General features: G+C 42.3%; 1 protein-coding gene across 2 annotated transcripts in view; it reads right to left on the bottom strand.

Annotated features, from left to right (window-relative positions):
- CA10 (carbonic anhydrase 10) overlaps positions 1-20,838 on the bottom strand; it is a 459,693-nt gene that overhangs the window by 84,859 nt on the left and 353,996 nt on the right. For both annotated transcript variants that reach the window (XM_058560658.1, XM_058560656.1), the window contains one exon: positions 14,612-14,797. In XM_058560658.1, coding sequence (XP_058416641.1) covers positions 14,612-14,797 — 186 coding nt within the window. The remainder of the gene's footprint in view (positions 1-14,611; positions 14,798-20,838) is intronic.

The raw sequence follows: 20,838 nt of genomic DNA, 5'->3' as shown, positions 1-20,838 counted from the left end.
GGTCATGATCTTGTTTCAGTTCCTGTTTCCAGTGTCTTCACTGGCCCAGTCACCTCTGAGTCCTGGACATATCTCAGAGGCCTTCCAAGAAATTCTGCTCCTAGCTTAACCTAGCTTGAGTGAGTTTCTGTTATTTTCATCCCAAAGTACCATACCTAAGATGCCCTCGGGAACTTGATCTCCTTGAGGGCAGTGGCCAGGTCTGTTCATCTGTGTAGCCCTCGGCTAGCAACGTTCTTGGCTCAGCTCCATGAATTTTTGTTGAATTGCACTGACTGAATACAGCTTTTCTATCTAAGAGATAATGCTAACACGACCTGATCCTCCCCCAAATTGCCACATGCTCCAGGAAATTAAGTGAATTGACACCAAGGACTGGTTGATTCCATTGAAAGACAGGCCTTGCCTCGTTGTCATTTTGTCTTGTTTCCAGTTTGAGAAGGCAGGTGCAGTGAAAAGCAGAAAAGCACTCAGAAAAGAGAGACCAGCAGGAGAAAGTGACAAGCGAGACAGTGTATGAAAGGGGCTTGTTTTGTTCTGTGTGCTTTGGAATTCACTTGTTCTTTAATTAAGGGAAAAAAAAATCACCCTCCAGCTAGTAAAGACACCCCAAAGAAATTAAAATAATATAAATCAAGCTAAATGAATACTCCAGAAACAGCACTGGAGCTTGGTGGGATTGAGTGTTTGGATGCCCCCAAGGTTTTAAAAGCAAAGCCTGCAACTGCTTTTTGGAGCAGAAATACTCTCCCTTTTGTTTGATGGCAAAGGAGGCTAAACGCCAACACCAAAAGGGATTTACAGAGGAGTTCAAGGTGACAGAATCTTCTCGCTGTTCTGGCTCTCTAAAGACCAAAGTTGAAACAAAGCCTAAATGGATGATGATGATAATTCCTGGGGTTTCTTCCCAGGGGTGCTCAGTGCAGAGAAATCACTTAAATTGTAATTAAAATATACAAAGCAAAGTGGTTCAAGGGGAACTCATAGTTTCTAGTAAAATACCTTATTAACCACAGGAGCATTTTACCTGGGAAGTAGCTGAATGACAGAAGCATGACAGAATGTGTGAATGTGTGTGTGCTGGTAGCATGGTGGTGACAGCAGAGGCACGAGTAGGAAATTCAATATTTTAAGCATCTTAACAAGTAAAGGTGACACACGCAAGTGGGCAGAACAATCTAAGCTTTATTTTATTTTTTATTGGTGAGGAAGATTGGCCCTGAGCTAACATCCATGCCAATCTTCCTCTATTTTGTGTGTGGAATGCCACCATAGCATGGCTTGTTGAGCAGTGCATAGGTGCATGCCTGGATTCGAACCCACGAACCCCACGCCACCAAAGGGTAGTGCACAAACTTAACCACTATGCCACCAGGCTGGTCCCTAAGCTTTAATTTTTCATGTCACATCAAATGACTTCATTTCCCAAGCTTTTCCCTAAAGGAAGTATGACGGCGGCTATTCATAAAGTGTATACTTAATCTTCGGGGGAACCTCTCCAATATAACATAAAGATTCTATTGCAGATCAATGTTTCTGACTCTCCAGACAGCACAGTGACCTCAATCAATGTTTGTATGTGATGACAAAATTATGCAGGAGGATTTTTACTTCCGTGGGCTCTTGGTGCTGGAAGGGCCCTGACTGAGCTACTCCAATCCTTTCATTTTCTGGATGAGGGAAAGGAGATCCAGAGAGGTTAAGTGGCTTGCCTAAGGTCACCTAGACATAAGGTGATCATATGATTCATTGTGCAAATGGCGGCACTTTTGAGAGTTAAAGGAGGTACCATTACAATGACACTAGGACCAACTGGTGTCAACCTGGACTGTCCCAGGCAAACCAGGGCACACGACCATCCTATCTACACAGCTCAAGGCTTGGCCTCAGACTCACAGGGAATAAGAAAATATGCTACTTGCTGGTGACCTTTGCAAGAACGAGTTGTTATCTGGGGACGAGGAAGGATGCTCCTAGGAGGCTGGGTGGGGAGTGCACTTCCTTGCCCATGCTCCAGCTGATGAGTCTCCCCCACAATTCTAAGCTGGTGTTAGCAGGGGCTTGATTGGCCTGTGCAGGCTCAATGTGTGAGCGTTAGAAAAAGGTGCAGTTCTGAGGAGAACAAACACCCTGGCCAGCAGATGGCACCTTTTGCAAAGAAAAAAGGAGACTCTTCCTCCAGGCAGCAGTATTCCAAGAAGTATTGACACTGATAAGAAACTGACAATCAGAAAAGGGCCCCGGGCCTGTCTTCTTGGAGTAAGCGTATTTGGAACCAACTCACAATGGCTGATGGAATTTCTAAGAATTTCACCTCCTGCACGGACACTACTCTGGATTCTTGTTAGACGAGGATGGAGGAGAGAGTGCTGACCCTGGAAGACGGAGCTCGAAGAAGCATGCCTTTGCTGATAAAAGCTACCAGTTTTGGAGCACTCACTGTGTGCCAGGCACTGTTCTGAGCACTTCACATATGTTGATCCTCTTAATCCTCAAAACCACCCTATGCAGTGGAGCCATTCTGCACCCCGACTGTAATGATGGTCATGCAAATCTATACGTGTTATACATTCAGAGAACTGTATGCCAAAAGAAAAAAGTGAATCTCACTGTATGATAATTTAGAAGATAAAGTTAAAAAAAAAAAAAAAAAAAAAAAAAAAGACTACCGGGGCCGGCCCGGTGGCGCAAGCGGTTAAGTGCGCGCGCTCCGCTGCGGCGGCCCGGGGTTCGCTGGTTCGGATCCCGGGCGCGCACCGACGCACTGCTTGGTAAGCCATGCTGTGGCGGCGTCCCATATAAAGTGGAGGAAGATAGGCACAGATGTTAGCCCAGGGCCGTCTTCCTCAGCAAAAAAAGAGGAGAATTGGCGGATGTTAGCTCAGGGCTGATCTCCTCACAAAAAAAAAAAAAAAAAAAAAAAAAAGACTACCTACTGTATGAGTCCATTGATTGAAATTTGCGAAAAGCAAAACTATAGTGATGGCAGGTCAGTGGTTGCCAGGGGTCAGGGTTGGGTGGATTGACTGCTGAGGGACATGAGGGCACTTTTCGGGGTGATGGAAGTGTCCTAGATCATGGTTGTAGTGGTGGTTCCATGACTATCTATTTGTGAAAATGCATTGAACTGTGCAGCTAAAATTGCTGAATTTTATTGTATGTAAACTACTTCTCAACAAAACCGGGGGGGAAAACAACCCCATAGCATGGGCCTCACTGTTAGTCTCGTCTTATTAATGAGGAAACTGGGACGCAAGGAGGTTGAGTAACTTGCCCAAGTGTAATAGAGCCAGGATTCAAATACAGGAATGAATAATTCCGGCAATCTTGACCTCTCTAATTAACCACTGCTCATGCAAGCAGGTCATAGCTCCTCACCTGGGGCAGGGAGCACATCAGTCCTAGAGAGGCAGATGTAACAGGCAGGAAATGCACCATCCCCATCGAGGACCTTACAGAAACAGCAGCTGCTCTGGGGTGGCCATTTGGGTCCACCACAATGAGTCTTTCCTGAAGCGGACACAATTATTTGCTTTGAAAGAACTGATGCAGGGGCACAGAGGCCTGACGCTGGTATCTGGTGATCCCTGGGCCTTCCCCCTTTTCCTGGCTGGGAGTGTGATTTAAAATGTCCTGGCTGAGTTCATTTTGCCAAATAGCTCCTGCAGGATTCATTTTCAAACCTCAATCCAGAAACTTCTAGCTCAGCAAATAGATCCAAAGCAAGAAAATGCATTCGCCAAAGTGACCTCCAAGACAGAGGAATATGGTTTCTCATGCTTTGCAGAGGGAAACAGATATGTTTATACACAAACAAATTTACAGATATACAATACCTTGCTTATTATATTTCAAAGAAGCAAGAGAGAAAACATAACTGGGCATCTGTATGTAACTTCCCAGTTGCTGTCCATCTGAGACAGGAAGGTGAATGAAGATCCTCAGCAGGTACACAAAATGATGCTGTGTCATATTTCACATCGCAATTGTGCCGCCTGGAGAAATAGGCTCCTGTCTCACTTTACAGCCAGAAAAAGGACAGGCTATTCTCAAGGCTTATGTAGAACTGGGAGGGGCTGAAAGATCATCTCAGGTAACAGACAAGGTACTTGTGATCAGAGAGAACAGACTTACCCAGGATCAAGCAGCTACTCAGAGGCAGAGCCAGAGAGGTGAGGTGACTTGTGTAAGGTTACTCAGCACAAAGCTGGAGTCAGAGACCTGGGTTCAAATCCTAGCTCTTCCCTGCACCAACCAACCATGTGACCAAAGGCCAGGTCTTTAACCTCTTGAAGTTTCTTTCTTTCATATGTAAAATGGTGCTAATTAGTGCTAGCTCACAGGTGTATTGTGAGGATTGGGTGTGATAAGGTACTGAGCCCAATGCCTGGACCATAGCAGATGGTACATTCATTTTAATAAATAGTACATAGTACATTCATTTCAATAAGTGAAAGCTGAGGGTAGTAATCACATTAGTACCATGTGGTTATCTTTATATTTCTCATCTGCAAGGATTTTGAACGAGATGAGCTCTAAGCTTTCGGCTGGCTAATAACTGACTTGTACAGCACTTTTAAAAGCCCTATCACAGGAGTGTTTTCTTTGCACTGTACAATCACCCTATAATGTATATAGGACCAGCATTATTAGCCTCATATTACAGTTTAAAAGGTTAAGGAAGGCCAAGAGACACGCTTAAAACTGCCCTTACCGAGATCACACAGATAGTAAGTGACAGAATGGGATCTTGAAGTCAGATCTTCTAAGTCGAGATATTGCCCTCTGCCTAGTAGCCCGAGTGTCTGACTCCTAGGCTAAAGTTCTTTCCCCATGGTGTGCTTGTCTCTGCTTCCTTGCAGCCCTCTTCCAGGCCAAGGCAATACGGCTCTTGGAGACTGCCTCTAACAAGCCGATCCAATGAATAATCATGAGAGCAATCCTTGGGTTGCCCTTTCACTGCTGAGATGGGGATAGATTTATAGAGGCTGACTCTGGCTGGTATTTGGGAACGGAAAATTACCTTCACTTACTATATTCCAGGCTGCTTCGGCTAAATATTTACTGCCCAGAATTCTGCCCTTTCCAACCAATTCTGAACACGAGCATGCCACAGGCAACTAAGTGGCGTAATTCATTTGGGGCGACCATAAATCTAAGGCTTCCACCAGAAATGATGCAGAAAATTAATGGAACATGAAATCAAGTAAATGGAATTGAGTACAGTAATTAGTTCATATTTTAATCCTCAGATCTGTTTATTATCCGTCAACTGGCGAGCAATTAAGTTGGCACCATCGAGATGATTAGCTTTGTTTCAGCAAAAGTTTATCGATATGTCAGCGTAAATGAATCTGGGGGTTTTAAACGGCTTTATTTTGAATTGTAAAGCAGCACATCCATGGAGCAGCTAGACATCTAATGATTTAATTTTGCCATATTATTATCTAGATTACTTATATTTAATATTACTGAGCTGTTCTGGATGGTTAGTGGGGAGACTGGGCGGGAGGGGGTATTCAAACTGCAGAAAAGCATTGTTCATATCCTTAGGTTCTTAATGTAACAGGGTGATTACCCTTTCATATTGAGACCAAATGAATGATCTCTAAGGCATTTCACTTTCTATTTCAGTCTTCCAATCTTTAATTTCTGCATTTCTTGCAATCAGGTACTATACTGGTTCTCACATTGGTGGTATTTATGTTGGGGGTGATTTGGTTGACTTCTAGATCCATTTCCTCATGGATGCTCATCAGTGCTCATGTTTATAAAATAATCTCCAATGTCTTTGCCTTTTTGAGGCTGACTGTATAAATGCCCTTATAATGGGGATCTGCTCATTAAGGCAGGAAGTCTGAATATCAGGCTACACCTGCTCTACTGGGTGACCAAACCAGATGACCTAAATGGGCCTTTTGAATCCAGGGATTTGATATAATTTAAAATTTTATTTGAAAAATTTAAAATCCCAAACTCAGAGTCAGGAAACTTGGGTTCTGGTCCTAATTCTGCCACTGAATCTCGGTGACATTGGGCAGGTCTCTTGCCCTATCTGGCATCTGATCTTTCCTTTGTACAGTAAGTAGGTTGGAAGAGATGACTTTAATGGGGCCTCTGACATTGACAATTCAGATGGAGGCTTCGGGCAGACTTGTTCTTTCCAATATCAGGTCTGTATCTTAAAGTAGGAGATGTGATCTTTGGTGGAACCTCTACAAATTTTAATATACTGTTTGTTGACGGTGGTCAGAGGTAGTGAACAGGTCATTCTTACTTTGCACTTTCTTTTTCAATTGATTTTATTCCTTTGGCTTTGGAAATGGATTAAAAGAAGCAGAGCTAGTTCAAGGAAGTATTAGAAGCGGTACCTATCCTCTAACTGCAGTGTCGTTGGTTCCTAAATAAAGGAAAACCTCACTCGACCCTTATGAAACCATAACAGTGATGGTCTCCATGGTGACAGTTAGGTTCTAGGCTAAACTCTGATCAAATCCCAGTTGCCCATTTTTATTATTGTCTTTATAATATAACACCTCCTTCCCTGCTTTAGATGGAACACTCGGAGATATCAGAGTCAAGCGGAGGAGGATGGTGGCTGTCATAGTGCCATCCTGGCAGGACCAGGTCAGAGTTACAATACAGGTTAGGATGGAGTCAATGGGATAAGGAGCTGATCTCAGCAAGTTGTCTTCAAATGCAATGTCTTCTCTCTTAGGCGGCCCCATGGTGTGCATCTAAAACTGGCAATCCAGGAAGCTGCTGGCTTGAGTGGGCTGTCTTTTCCTAGAAGTAATTATAAAGATGCCCAAAGGGAAAACTTCCTATCCTTAGATCAGAGTCACCCTCTGCTGATATTGTCATAATCTGGCCTACCACCATCTGGGCTTCTGACCCCTGTTTGCTTTGCTTCTTGAAGGCTAGTTTGCTCACTCTGGGTGGGACTGGCTCTCGAAATCCAGAACTATGGCTTCTAACATTGGCAAAGGCAAGTTCCCTGGTCTGCTCCTGGGAGTAATTCCAGGGCTGAAATGAGGAACCTAAATGAATTTTGCTAGTATGCTGGCTATCAATTGTTCCATTACTCCTCCCAGGTACCCCAAAGAATTCACTTACCTAGTATTTGTGAATAATTGAACATAAAACGCCTAGAACTTCTGTTCATGTTGACATTAACTTTATTAGGTTTGCCATTATTGCAGTAGAATTTAATTCATGATATATTGGGCATAATTAAGGCACTCTGAAAGCTACAGTTTTTTAAATTATCTTAATTTACTCATTCAATCTCTTTGTTCAACAATATCTACCGGGCCGGCCCTGTGGCTTAGCGGTTGGGTGCGTGCTCCGCTGCTGGCAGCCCGGGTTTTGATCCCGGGTGCACATCGATGCACCGCTTCTCTGGCTGTGCTGGGGCTGTGGCCCACATACAGCAACTGGAAGGATGTGCAACTATGACATACAACCATCTACTGGGGCTTTGGGGAAAAATAAAACAAAACAAAACAAAACAAAAACAGTATCTACCAAGTGCCGGTCATGGCTACGGGGAGATATTAAAAAGTACAACCTACTTTGTGACTGCAGGGAGTTAGTTAACAGTCTGTTTGGGAAGACAGGGTCCTCTACTAGATTGTAGGTTCCTTAAAGTCAGGACCCACGGCCTATAGGTCTTTGAATTTCCCTGCTGGGCTAGGGCCCAGAGTAGGCGAACAGTCATTATTATGGGGTTTATGGGTAAAACTTGGCCTATATTAAGCCATGTTATGAATCAGAAGACCTGAGCTAAGTAAGTCCAACCTCAATCTGGATGGTCTTGGGCCTTAGCCCACAGGTAAGAGATAATACTAAGGGTAACATCACTGAGCTAGTGTTTAGCAATTAAAAGGGAGAATTTATATCATTGTGCTTTGGAATTTATTCAGAGTAAGAGCCAAAGTCCATACAAAGTCCATGCAAAGAGGACATGATGTGCAGCAGCCCCTGGCCCCACTCATGTCTCTCTGATCTCCCACACCCTACACACGTGCTCATGACGCTCCAGCTCTTCCTAGAATGCTCACAGCTCTCTCCCACCTCAAAGCCATGGTACTGGCTGCTGTCTGTGCCTGGAATGTCCTTCCCCTACACATCCCATGGCAACTTCACAAATGTCATTCTCTTAATAAAGACCTACTCTGGCCATCCTATTTACACCTGTAACTCACTACCTTCACTCCTCATCCTCTGATCCCCCTTACTCTGTTGTATTTCTTTTCCCATAGCATTTGTCATATTCTAACTTACCATGTAAACTTACTCATTTATTATGTTTATTATTTATTATCTGTCTACCCCTACTGGACTATAAACAACTTACAGGCAGGGATGTTTCATCTATTTTATTCACTGTAGCACATGGTAGGCACTCAGTCAATATTTGTTAACTGAATGAATGAATGAAAGTAATTCACAAAGCATGTAAACAGTAGCTAGGTGTTAGCAGTGAGATTCTGTAGCCACCTATGGGCATGACTGAGTAAGCTCTGGACTACACTGCACAGTAATTGATTCAAGTCTATGCCTTGTCCCTCCAATGGATCTAAGATTCCTCCAAGGTGACACTTAATTGTTCGATCCTTTTGTGTTCTTTACCACATTTAGAATAGGGCTAGATTAGTGCCTCATGATTTCATTTTGAATTTCTTAAAGCACACTTCTTTCTCAGAGAAAGCCCAGAACATGTCTTAGTGGTTACTGTGAACCAAAACCACTCTTCCTCTTTTCCACTTTCTGAAGGAATTTGATGCTTTGGACAGGCTTTATTGAAACATTCCATCTTCAATTTAAATGAGGCCGTGTATTTCCTGTGTAGTCAATGAACGCAGTACACCCCAAATTCTAGGAAAGAAAGCCTGTAAGGTTTGAATTCCTAGGACATCAATAGTTGACTGAGTTATTGATTCAGTGATTGAATGACTCATTCCACAAGCATCCATTAAGCACCTACTGTATGTCGGGCACTGTGTTAGGTGTATGGTGTACAAAGATGAATAGCGAAAAATCCCTGTCCTTAAGGGGTTTACCAAGATCGTTTACTCCTTCATTCAGCAAACATTTACTGGCTCTGCCCTCCCGTGTCAGACAGCGTACAAGGTGCTTGCAATACAGCGATGATCAAGATAAAATCCCTATCAACAAAGAACTACGGGTCCAATAGAAGGGAGAGTAAACAATTATAAAATCTACAGTGATGGGTAATTTCATAGACTGGAGTCAGCAACATTTTTTTTTAAAAGGGCCGGTAGTAAATATTCTGGCTCTTGCAGGCCACATATGGCCTCTGTGGCATATTCTTTTTTTTAAAAAACAATCCTTTAAAAATGTAAACCATTCTTAGCTCCTAGGCTGAATTTGGCCCAAAGGCTACAGTTTGCAGACTCTTATCATAGATGAATATACAGGATTCTCTGGAAGTCAAGAAGAGGCAGCATTTTACTGGCTGGGAGGAGAGAAGGGGGCTTGGAAAGCTATATGGGGGGTTGTGCTGGATGTGGGGGAGGGAGACAGAGCTGGCATTCAGGGCGGAGGGAACAGCCTCACCATGGCACTCAAGAGCTCTCTGTACGTATTAGCCATCTACCTGTTATTCTTAAACACCCCAATTCTCATCGCCCCTCAAATCTCCAATTGTGCCAACAGAGCATCTCAACCAGGAGGTCCTAGCTTCCCAGCAAAGTGCTAATTAGATTGCTGGAGCACTTCCCCCTAGAGCTGTTCAATGCCTACTGGGGCCCTGGTCCTCAGTTCTGTGCTCCTCAGCACTTTTCATACCCTAGCACACTGCAGGACAATTTGGGGTTAGTTGCTTATGCCCACGAATCTGTGTTGCTTTAGTGAAACCAGTCTCTCAAGGATGCAAATAATTGATTCATTTAGAGGACAAGGTCTGCAATTCTGCTGTTTAGTCTCAGTTGTTGGCGCTGAGATCATGGTTTTCTCTTTTCTGATTCAGAGCAACTAAAAAGTTATACATTTTACATACGACTTTTATTCCCCCTTTTTAATTAAACAAATGTTATCTACACTACCATAGCAACAGCTATGGACTTTTACCTCCCTCAGATGTATTTGAGCAGAATCAAGGACCCAAGAGGCCGAGACTTGAAATGGGGACATGTTCCTCCCCCACCTTCAGAGGTAGCAGCAACTGTGTCAGACCACACAGCTGTTCATCCATCCTCTCCTTAATACAATCCAGGGAGAGCTATTTCATAATCCTCTGCCGGAACAATTCTCAAATATAATCCGCATTACTTTGTATTATAAATAAACGTATCTCTCAATAGACTGTGTGCTTCTCTGGGCAGGAGCCGGGCTGTGGAGCCCAGCACACAGCAGAAGCTCAATAGCCATACGAAGAGTGAATAAAATAAAAAGGAGGATCTGGCCACGGACATCCTGCAAAGCAGCTGGTGCAATTCTCAGGGGACCGCTTCCCCTCTTTGAAAAGAAGAACTTAAGGAATGTTTTCAAAATGAATATTTCCAATTTCCCCCAAATAAGAAAGATTCTTCTTGTCTAGCCTCATTACTGCAACTTAATCCACAGGCATGGTTCTTTTCAAACATTATCTTTTGCCTGGTTGATGTATTTACTTCTTTTCATAAATACCCTACTTTCTACTGGATGTTAATCTAACCACTTCAGACATGATTAGCAAGCTCAGGGTCTTTCTTATTAAAAACAGTTAATTTTCCCTTCTTAAAAAAATTGAGACATTTGAATCCCTGAATACGCTCATTTATCACCAACCCCCAACAAGGCATCCAGGAGATCGTCGTGTAGGACATGAATAATTTTTATAAAAACTCAGTTGCTGACTGTGTCGTACATCCACGAAGCTTTATAAAACAAAGCAAATGATTACCATCAATTACAACAACCTCACTAGACAAGACTGCAATTAATCTACAGTCTTCAGAAAATGACTGTCGCACTATGCCAAGGAAAATGCCTGGCATTAATTGACTTATCACTATCAGCAATGATAGATGGGGCAGATGGCAATGTGATTATTCATTGTCAACAAAATAAACACATGCTTTGTTGCTAGAAGGGTCTACTGGAGTCTTCCCCGAGGGTAGCCAAAAACAGAGACCAAAGGTCGCTTTGAAGACAGCACAAAGTAAAAATAAAACGTTAACTTACAGGACGGGATATTTTTACTTGAACTGGGGCTAACTCTCAGTGGAACCCAATCGGAAGACATTTTCTTTAAGGAAATCATGGATTGTGTAGAATTTCAGCATTAGAAGGTGCATTAAAATTAACAGTCCACCCACTCATTAGGATGGGAGTTACTTTTGTGAAGTTCTCAAATTCTATTCCACGCTAAATAATTCCAGTGATGGGAATTCACTCTTTTCAGAGGCAAACTCATTCCATCGATGGAAAGCTTTCATTGTTAGGACTTACATTTAGCTGAACTCTGTCTTTCTGGAAATTCTACCTATTGACCTACCTAGGTCTTTTCCCTCATACCAAAGAGAAGATGCCAAAATTTTCTTGCTCACTAAAGCCCTTTAAATATCTCAAAGGCCAAATGCCAATCCAACTGCTTTCCATACCAGTTTTTAGACCACTCATACTGAGACCATTCATACTGAGGCACTGGGAAAGAAATGTGATACAACTGATGGTCTACCCAGGACAAGGTATAACAATATTTGTGCTAAGGCTAATGCTCAAGCTTGCCTTGCAGCAATGGATGTGTGTGTGGCCATTCTGCTTGGGAAGCTGTTCTCCAAATCCCATCAGTCTAGACAGCACCCCAGCTTTGCCATTTCCAGGGGGCAGTTACCTCTTCTGGGTGCCCCTTTTTTATTTTTATGCAGCATAGTTCGTTGATTAAGTTCTCATTGCTTAGAAAACTGGGATAATTCAGGCACAGCCTGAGCTAGAATTGGCATAGTGGTCAGTAATCAAAATCTCTTGGGGGAATTATTACAGATACACATGCCTGGACCCCACTCCTGGAGACTGATTCAGTTGCTTTGGGGAAGGACTCAAATGTAAATATCCTGACAACATTCCCCAGTTAATTCTGATTTGCAACTCTGTTTAAACGCTTTCTTCATTGAGAACACTTAAAAATGTAGTACTGAGTAAGTGCTTCACAAATCTAACCATCTGACTCTCCTGGGCTTTAAAAATGGAAATTCCTTGGAGTGCTTGATACCTGTGGTCTGCTGTAAGCGTAGAAAAGTTAACACATTGAGAGATCAAATTGTTATAGGTTTCCCTTAAGAATTTTGGAAGCACTCATTTACTCCAAAATTGTAGTTCATATACAAGTTACAAAGCTTGTTATTGAAGAAACAAGCAACTCTATGGCATTCTATAATGGCAAGATTTAGCTAAGTAACCATTTATATTTTTCCACTCATTCATTCAGAGATTCATTTTTACTCTGAGGCAATATTGTGACAGGTACTGGAATATAACAGTTTAGTGGGGGAGAAAAACAAAGAAATAACAGTAAACAAATAAATGAGAAGGTAAGTCCACAAAATAATTACAAATCTTACAATAACATATATTTGAAAAGGAAGAGTTGGGGCCAGCCCGGTGGCATAGCAGTTAAGTGCTCACACTCTGCTGCAGCAGCCCGGGGTTCGCAGGTTCAGATCCTGGGCGCGCACTGACACGCCGCTTGTCAAGCCATGCTGTGGCAGTGCCCCATATAAAGTAGAGGAAGATGGGCATGGATGTTAGCCCAGGGCCAATTTTCCTCAGCAAAAAAAAAAAAAAAAAAGAGGAGGATTGGCATCGGATGTTAGCTCAGGGCTGATCTTCCTCACAAAGAAAAAAAAATAAAAAGGAAGAGTTTATCTAATTTTGAATATTCTCTAATTCAGACTGGCAGTCTCCAGTCACTCTCAATTCATGAGTCTTTGCCCTGCTTTCATCATATGCTGTGCTATATACTCTAGTTCAGGATTTGCAGTTCCTGGGAGTTTCCCATTACAGTGCTTTTGGCAGACATCTCTAATCAATCCTAGCATTTTTTCCTACAGATCCAGGAAGGAGACTCATATTCCTGCTCAACCCCGTCCTCTATGCAGCCATGACTAATAGATCACAGATGAAATCTACATGCAGCTTCCTCAACACACAGTGCCCTGATATGGCTGGTGCCTTTGTTGTCCCTCATTTCCTGCTTTATCTTTGGTATCTATCAACTACTGAGTACCTCTAGTGCTCCTTACATCTGGAATCCCACTTAATTTCCAAAATAACCTTGAGAGGTGTCTAAACTCAGCCTTAGAAGGCTCAAGTAACCATTCCAAGATCACACAACTAGTATGTATCAAAGCAGGAGGTTTGTATCAAAAACAGGCTCTTTGACTCCAAAGCTGTTGCTCTTAAAATTGTTCTGCCCAGTTCAAAGGGCATCTCCTCTGTGAAGTTCCCCCCGACCCCTTCAAATAAAATTTGTCACTTCTTCCTTTGAGTTTGCCAGCCCTTTGTACATCTCCATTACAGCATGACCTTATACTTTAATGATTTGAATGTAGCACTCTTTGAGCAGCTCTGTGGCAGGAGCTCTGTCTTTTTTTTTTTTTTTAATCGCGGTATCCCTGGTAACTAGCAGGGTGCCCAGGTAGGTTCTCAGTTGAAGCATTTTGAACAGTCATTAAAATCTGACTACTGGACTCATTAAGGTTGTGGATCTATTTCTCAGTGTATGGCCTTACTATATTAAAAACAATAGCAGGTTTAAACATGATCTTGATTTAAAAAAATTTAAATGACCAAGTCGATAATGAGATACATACTTCTGTTATTTCAAAGTCTTCTCGACATCAGTTATTGAGGACTCTTAAGCAGAAATCTAGTTAGAGGATATTTAGCATATAAGCACCCCTGACCCCTAGTTGGTAACCACCCTCAAGTGTAACTGAGGTAAAACAGGTCAAATTAACTACACCCTGCTTCTCAAGTGTCATAACACGGATGGCATCTGTTTAGACTATAGCTCGCATCCAATAATTGAAACTGTGGTTTGGCTCACTGCTGTGGCCTGTGTTCTGTCTGGGTTGATGGTGGCACATAGTGACACTCACTGTTAATGGTGGCACATGATGACACTTCCATTTTGCAGAAACTGAGGCAGATTATATAGTTGCCTGACACAACTATTTTACAGCAAGTTATTGTCTGTGCAAATAAGACCCATTCTACTAGAAGGGAGAACTACAGAATCCATGCTATCAGATGTAGCATGTGGGTGGCTGATTGCCCACACAGGTGTAAGAGAAGATGAACATAAAAGGTGAGGGTTTGGTAAACAATGCTCTGGAGATACCTTAGGGCATGAGTCACAAGAGAGCTGTACCCATGTTTCAGAGGAAATATCCAGTTTCTCTGTGCCCTTCCCTGGAAAACACTGGAAGCTTGTTATAGACTTCCATGTCAACTTGCGAAAGACAGATGGAGAAAGGAGGCATAAACCTTCTCATTTCATAGATTCAAGAGACACATTTCTATCTATCTCACCTTAAATATAAACAGGCACCAAATCTTATTAATTGGCACTTAATGTTAGTACTTCAACAGCCCCACATACCTCCCCAGAGAAGGCTTGTCCGTTGAGGAGGTGCTCCGACCCCTGGCTGTCCTCACTCCCAAAGTGTAGCCGGATCTCCTCTAGCCGGTGGCTGTACGTCATGGGCCCTCCTGATATGTTGACCAAGTGCTCCTTGTCCAGGCGCAGGGACACGTGTCTTCCAGTGTTGTACATGGTCCCACTGACCTGCAAGGCAATGGGCAGCAGGTCAAGCAAGGCTCTCCTCCTTCCATTTCTCACCAAACGCAGCATGGTGCTTAGACCAATGCCTTTTGCTTCCTCTTGATGGGAAGACATTAGGCTAAACCCAGTGTGGAGTAAGGAGCGACAGCCTCCCAGAGGGCATTCCTGCCCTACCTGGCTTCCATGGTACTTTCTGCGAGGAATAAACCATCTTATCATTTAGGAATTTGAGGTAGGAAATCAAAGGAGACTTTATCAACTGTGACCAATGTTTTGGACATTGCACCTTATAAAAAATTAACTTGTCCCGGGGCCGGCCCGGTGGCGCAAGCGGTTAAGTGCGCGCGCTCCGCTGCGGCAGCCCGGGGTTCGCTGGTTCGGATCCCGGGCGCGCACCGACGCACTGCTTGGTAAGCCATGCTGTGGCGGCGTCCCATATAAAGTGGAGGAAGATAGGCACAGATGTTAGCCCAGGGCCGTCTTCCTCAGCAAAAAAAGAGGAGGATTGGCGGATGTTAGCTCAGGGCTGATCTCCTCACAAAAAAAAAAAAAAAAAAAAAAAAATTAACTTGTCCCTCCTACCATAAATATTTGGAATGTAGAGATACTGCAAAAGTTAAAATATCAGGAGTGAGAAATTGGAGAAAGCAGTTAGTAGGGGTGAGATGCTACGAAGGCCAAATGAGGGATAAGGAAGCCTAAATGGGTGAACAGGATCAACTCCATTGGGAGACTGAAGGCTCAATCTGAAGTCTCAAGTGGCCGGCCCAGTGTGCCTTGGTTAGGTCCCTCTCTCACCCTGCAACCAGACACTGCAGAAAATACAAAGCGGTGATCCTTCCTCACTTCTCGTGGCCCTAGTGCTAAGCCAGAGATTCATACAAGCTTCCCATTTCACAGACTCCCAGACTTACTCCTCACTCCCGATCCCATCTTGCTTCAGCCCCTGCAAGCTGCAACCTTACTGCTTCTTTCCTCTTTGAACTTGATGTTCATCTTCATCTTCCTGACTCTAGACTTAGCACTTCTCAACACTTGGTTCCAGAACACTGATTCCCACCCGGGACTACTGCCTTAGTCTCCTGGGTTGACTTAGCTGTAGGAGCAGATTGAAAGCTTTGAATGGGTCTGGATGGAATGCTTCTGGGCTATTACATGTGGAGCTACTTGGATTTTCTTCCTGCTTACTCTGACGCCTCTTGGCCCAGCCTTCCACTCTAAGGATTCCTTATGGGCTTCATGTAACTTCCGATATCTTCATTAGACATGGTTTTCACATACAGATCTGTAGCACTAGCCTTACCTGCCCCTCCACCTTTCTGACACTAGTCTTGTGAATGATCAGTTAGTTTAGTTCTGCAGATTGCTCAGTGTGGCAGAGACAGTAATGTTCACCAAATACTCCATTAATTCATTATTCCACCATCTTGCCATAAGTGAGCCCACGTGGGCTGGTGTTGGCCATGGGCTGTGAGGGGACATGTCAAGTGTCACTTCCAGGCTGAAACAGTGAAAAGCTTATGCACAATTCTCCAGTCTCTCTCGTCCCCTGCTACATCAACCAATGGGGCAATGTGGAAATACGTAAGTATAGTGCAGCTACAAGTTGGAGACTGTGTCAGCCTGGATCCCTAGCAGATCATGTGCAGATTGCAAATATGGCCAGAATTCTTCTCCTCCCTGTAACTGCACTCCTTACAATATGACTTTGTAGCTGCACCCATCAAGCTAAGGGTCTATTTCTCTACCCCTTGAATCTGGGCTGGCCTTGTCACTTGCTTTGGCCAATAGCATGTAGTGGATACAACATGTGAGTTCTGAGAGGAGGCCTTTAGATGCCTTGCATACTTCCTCACCCCTTGTTGGAGACGAGAACATCATACAAACAAGCCTGGCTAGCCTTCTGGAGGATGATGCCATAGTGATGAGCATCATCATCTAGGATGATGGCCTAGACTGGCCATTCCATGGCTGATCCACCAGTTGACTGGTCCAGCCAAGATCAGCTTAGCCTGGCTCAGACCAGGAGAACTGCCCAGAGACCCATAGACTTGGGAGCTAAATAATTGGTTGTCTTAAGTCCCTAAGTTTTGGGGTAGTTTGTTATGTAGTGAAAGCTAACTGATATACACTAAATCAATCATCTTCTCTCTCCTGTGAATCTGAAATTATTAACAGAAGCTTGGGACAGATTTTGTTGAGTACCTGAACTGGAAAGTCACATGAGGCCCAGACAGTCAATCTACTAAGCAGCTGGAAAGTGAGACCAGACAGAGAGAGAGGAGAGAAGCAGAAGTGCCAACAGTGACAGAGGAAACCATGCAGAGAGAAAGAGAATTGGACAGAATAACTACTTGACCCTCAGAAACCCTTTGCACCTTCTTGTTCCAGTTCCTTCATGAGGCCTGAGCTGTACTTTCCCAGATATTTTACATCTTACCAATAAATTTATTTTTTTCTTAAGTTATCTATTCCATACAATCAAATGATCCCTGTCAAGTACTTTACTCCTGTTCTTCAGTCTCAAATAAATGTATATTTAGTCAGCATGAGATAATGAGAACTTGTCTTCTTTTTGTGTCCCAATTCACGACTTACTTTGCAGTAAAATTGTTAGAGATAGGTTTGTGTTTGACATTGCATGCGTCTTTAAGTAAAATTTATTTTTTCTAATTATTAAGATAATAACAGGCATTACATATGGTTAGGAAGATATAGAACAGCTCAAGGAAATGAAAATCTGCCATAATTCCACAATTAACCAATAATAATCACGAATATTTTATATATATACTCTTCACACTTGTAACTATAGATACCCATATTTTAATGAGATCATTTTATATATGTGTGCATATAAATAGATAATAAATGATTTTCACATACATGTGTGTATATATATAACTTTATATATATAAATATAGTATATATAATGTAATAATATATTAAATATAATGTTACATTAATATTACACATTAATATTATTTAAAATATATTTGCTATATATTATTTATAATATAATATATAAATATATAATCATATATATTTCAATATATAATCATATAATCATCGCTGTAAGTCTCTTCAAATATATAATCATATATAATAATATATGATTATATATTTATATATTATAGTAATAATAAATAGTATATATTATATATAGTATATAATAAATATACTATATATATTATTTCACTAATATGAATTATTTGCAGGCATTAAATGTTCTTCTGCAATATCACTTGGAAATGGTTGCATAATATTCCACTGTAAAAATAGATAACTTATTGATGAATCTTTAAATCCCCTCCACTTGTCCACTATTGTAAAAAAATACTGCAGCGAGCATCCTTATAGATAAATGTTTTTCCTAATCCAGGGATACGTCATTAGGCAAATTCTGGGACAAATGGTGTACACGTTATTATAGCGCTTACTGTCTATTGCCCAAAGCAGCTGCTGTGGAGAGTAGATCTCACAGAGCAGGCTGCATCTCTGTAAGTCTCTTCAAATGACATTAAGAATAGAACCATGAGATTCAACCAGTAACATCCATGGGCACCTATGGGATGCAAGGCAGCAGAAGAGGATCTGCTCTGAATTCTTATAGGATATATGCTCTGTCCCATCGGGCAAATATCTTGGGCTTCCCTGTACCTCTAGAAATCCTTTCGGCTGTGTCTGTCTAATGTTCCCAAAAAAACTGTTGCCCATTGAAGCAAGACAGGGACCATGTCATATGCTTGTCTATATTTTCCCAGTACTTTGAAAACACATTGGCACATAGCAAGTGGCAGAATCCAGGACTCTTGAGTCAAAAGATTCCCAATCTGTCTCTCGGACCTTGGTAGTTCGGTTAAATTCTTGAAGCCTCAGTTTCCTTAACCATAAAGTAGAGATAAGAAAACTTCCCACGTGAAAATGAGGGATAAAAAAGCTATAAGGCAAATAGAAAACAAATATCAAAATGATAGCAGTAAACCTCTCCTTATTAGTAATTACTTTAATTCTAAATGGATACTACTTATCTGAAGTACCTAGAGTAGGCAAAATCATAGAGATAGAAAGTAGAATGGAGGTTGCCAGGGGCTGGGGGAGAGAGGATTGGAGACTATTGCTTAATGAGCATAGAGATTCAGTTTTGCAAGATGAAAAGAGTTCTGGTGATGGACAGTGGTGATGATTGCACGACAATATGAATGTACTTAATACCACTAAAATGTACATGTAAAAATGGTTAAGATGGTAAATTTTATACGTGTATTTTACTACAATAAAATAAATGGGGAAAAAATGTCCTCTATGTGGTTGTTGTGAGAATTAAATAAATAATACATGTAATTTTCGTTTCTTCCTTCCCTTACTTTTGACTTATTGCCTGGGTGCCAGCTGATGTGGAAGGACCCATGTTGATCTTCCCCACTTCTCAGAGGCCGGTGGAACATAGCGTTGTTTGCTAAACATCACAATGAAGAACTTTGACTTCTGCGCTATGATGATTCACTTGCCTCCCGATTCCGATTTCAAAGCTCCAGGCATGGGAGGCATGCAAGATCATTTTGAAGGCCATGAAGCAAACACAAAACCAGAGAAATCAAGAATAAACCATCGATTGTGCCTTCTGGTTCCTCCACTCCATTACCAGAGCCCTTCTGCTTATAGGGCTCTATCTTCATTCATTCATTTTGTCAGTTACTCAGAAGATGTTCACTGCATCTGACTATGTGCTGGGAGCTGGGGACCATATGGCGAGTACAGGTGAGTAAAACCTGCCCTCGTGGAGCTCACACTCTCCACTATGTAGAGACCAGGTCGGGGAAGGAAGTTATGGGGAATCCATCTGAAAATCTACCATTTGCCATGCATTCTTACAACTAGATGCAACACCCCCTTATCCCCACCCTTTCCCTAGACAACAAAATAACATTAATTTGTATTAATCCAAGAAAGCTGTGTAGCCGGGGTATGGTTTGTTGCACTTTAATTTAAAAATAAAGGCTTGACAACATTATGTACGATATCTAACGGTACATCTGCACTATAGTAATTAACATTGCAGCAGTGTCACTTTATCTGTAATGCTAATTGCTGTGTTTCCAGTGAACTACTTTGGTACACAGCACGGTGGAAGAAGTTGTGTTATGCAGACCAGGGAACAGAGCTGAGTGGAGAAGGTGAAGCTGCAGGGGATAGCCAGTTGCCTCTGGCTGCCTCACAGTTCTGCTTTTGGTTTTATTCTAATCCACTGCAAAATGAGGTGAGAGATGTATGTGATGCCCATATTACAAGTGAGGGAAGTACGTGCAGCGGGTGAATGCTCAGCGACTTTTCCAGGATCGCACAGCCAGTGGTGGTGGCAAACCCAGGTCTTCTGATTCCAGGTCTAATGATCTTGATGGGAGCAAATGCAAGCATCTCAGCTCATTTCAGATGGAAACTGAGTCACAGATTTTCAGTTCTTTTCCAGTGTATAGATGCGAGGATTAGGCAGGTGCAGAGACAGTGGGATTCTTTCTCAGGAAAGTGGAGGGCTGGAATGAACAGTGGGCTGCTCAAGTTCATCCCAGGAGGAGCCTGGAGAAACCTGAAGGTCAGAGAAGTCCCTCAGCTTCCTCGCCCGCAGACATGTACACTGGTTTGAGACTGGGTGCAACTATATGTACAGAGGGAAGCAGGTAGCAGGTGCTCCACAGAAAGGCCTGTCAAGACTGCATGTCAATTAATATTATCTTGACAACTTGAAACCATCTAAAAGCAATGTGTTCTTTTGCAAAGCAAAAAATTTACCCCCGTTTATTCACTTGGAAAACTGGGTGTAGTCATATAAAAAATACAGTGTTTTGCAGCAGCTCACGATTAGCCAGGACTCCTTATTCATGGACTCGCCTCCTCTTTCATTCTGATCATACTGCTGCATTAGAGGAAAATAAATCCAGTCAGTGTGTTTTTAAGATAAGGAGAATTTTCATTCTTTGAAAATCAGCAACGATCCTAATCATAATAGTTGGCATCTTGGTTTGAACTCTTAGTTGGTGTTGGAT

This window comes from Diceros bicornis, chromosome 18, assembly GCF_020826845.1.
Source record: "Diceros bicornis minor isolate mBicDic1 chromosome 18, mDicBic1.mat.cur, whole genome shotgun sequence".
NCBI classification, from domain to species: domain Eukaryota; kingdom Metazoa; phylum Chordata; class Mammalia; order Perissodactyla; family Rhinocerotidae; genus Diceros; species Diceros bicornis.
This window is presented reverse-complemented; position numbering and strand designations above follow the sequence as displayed.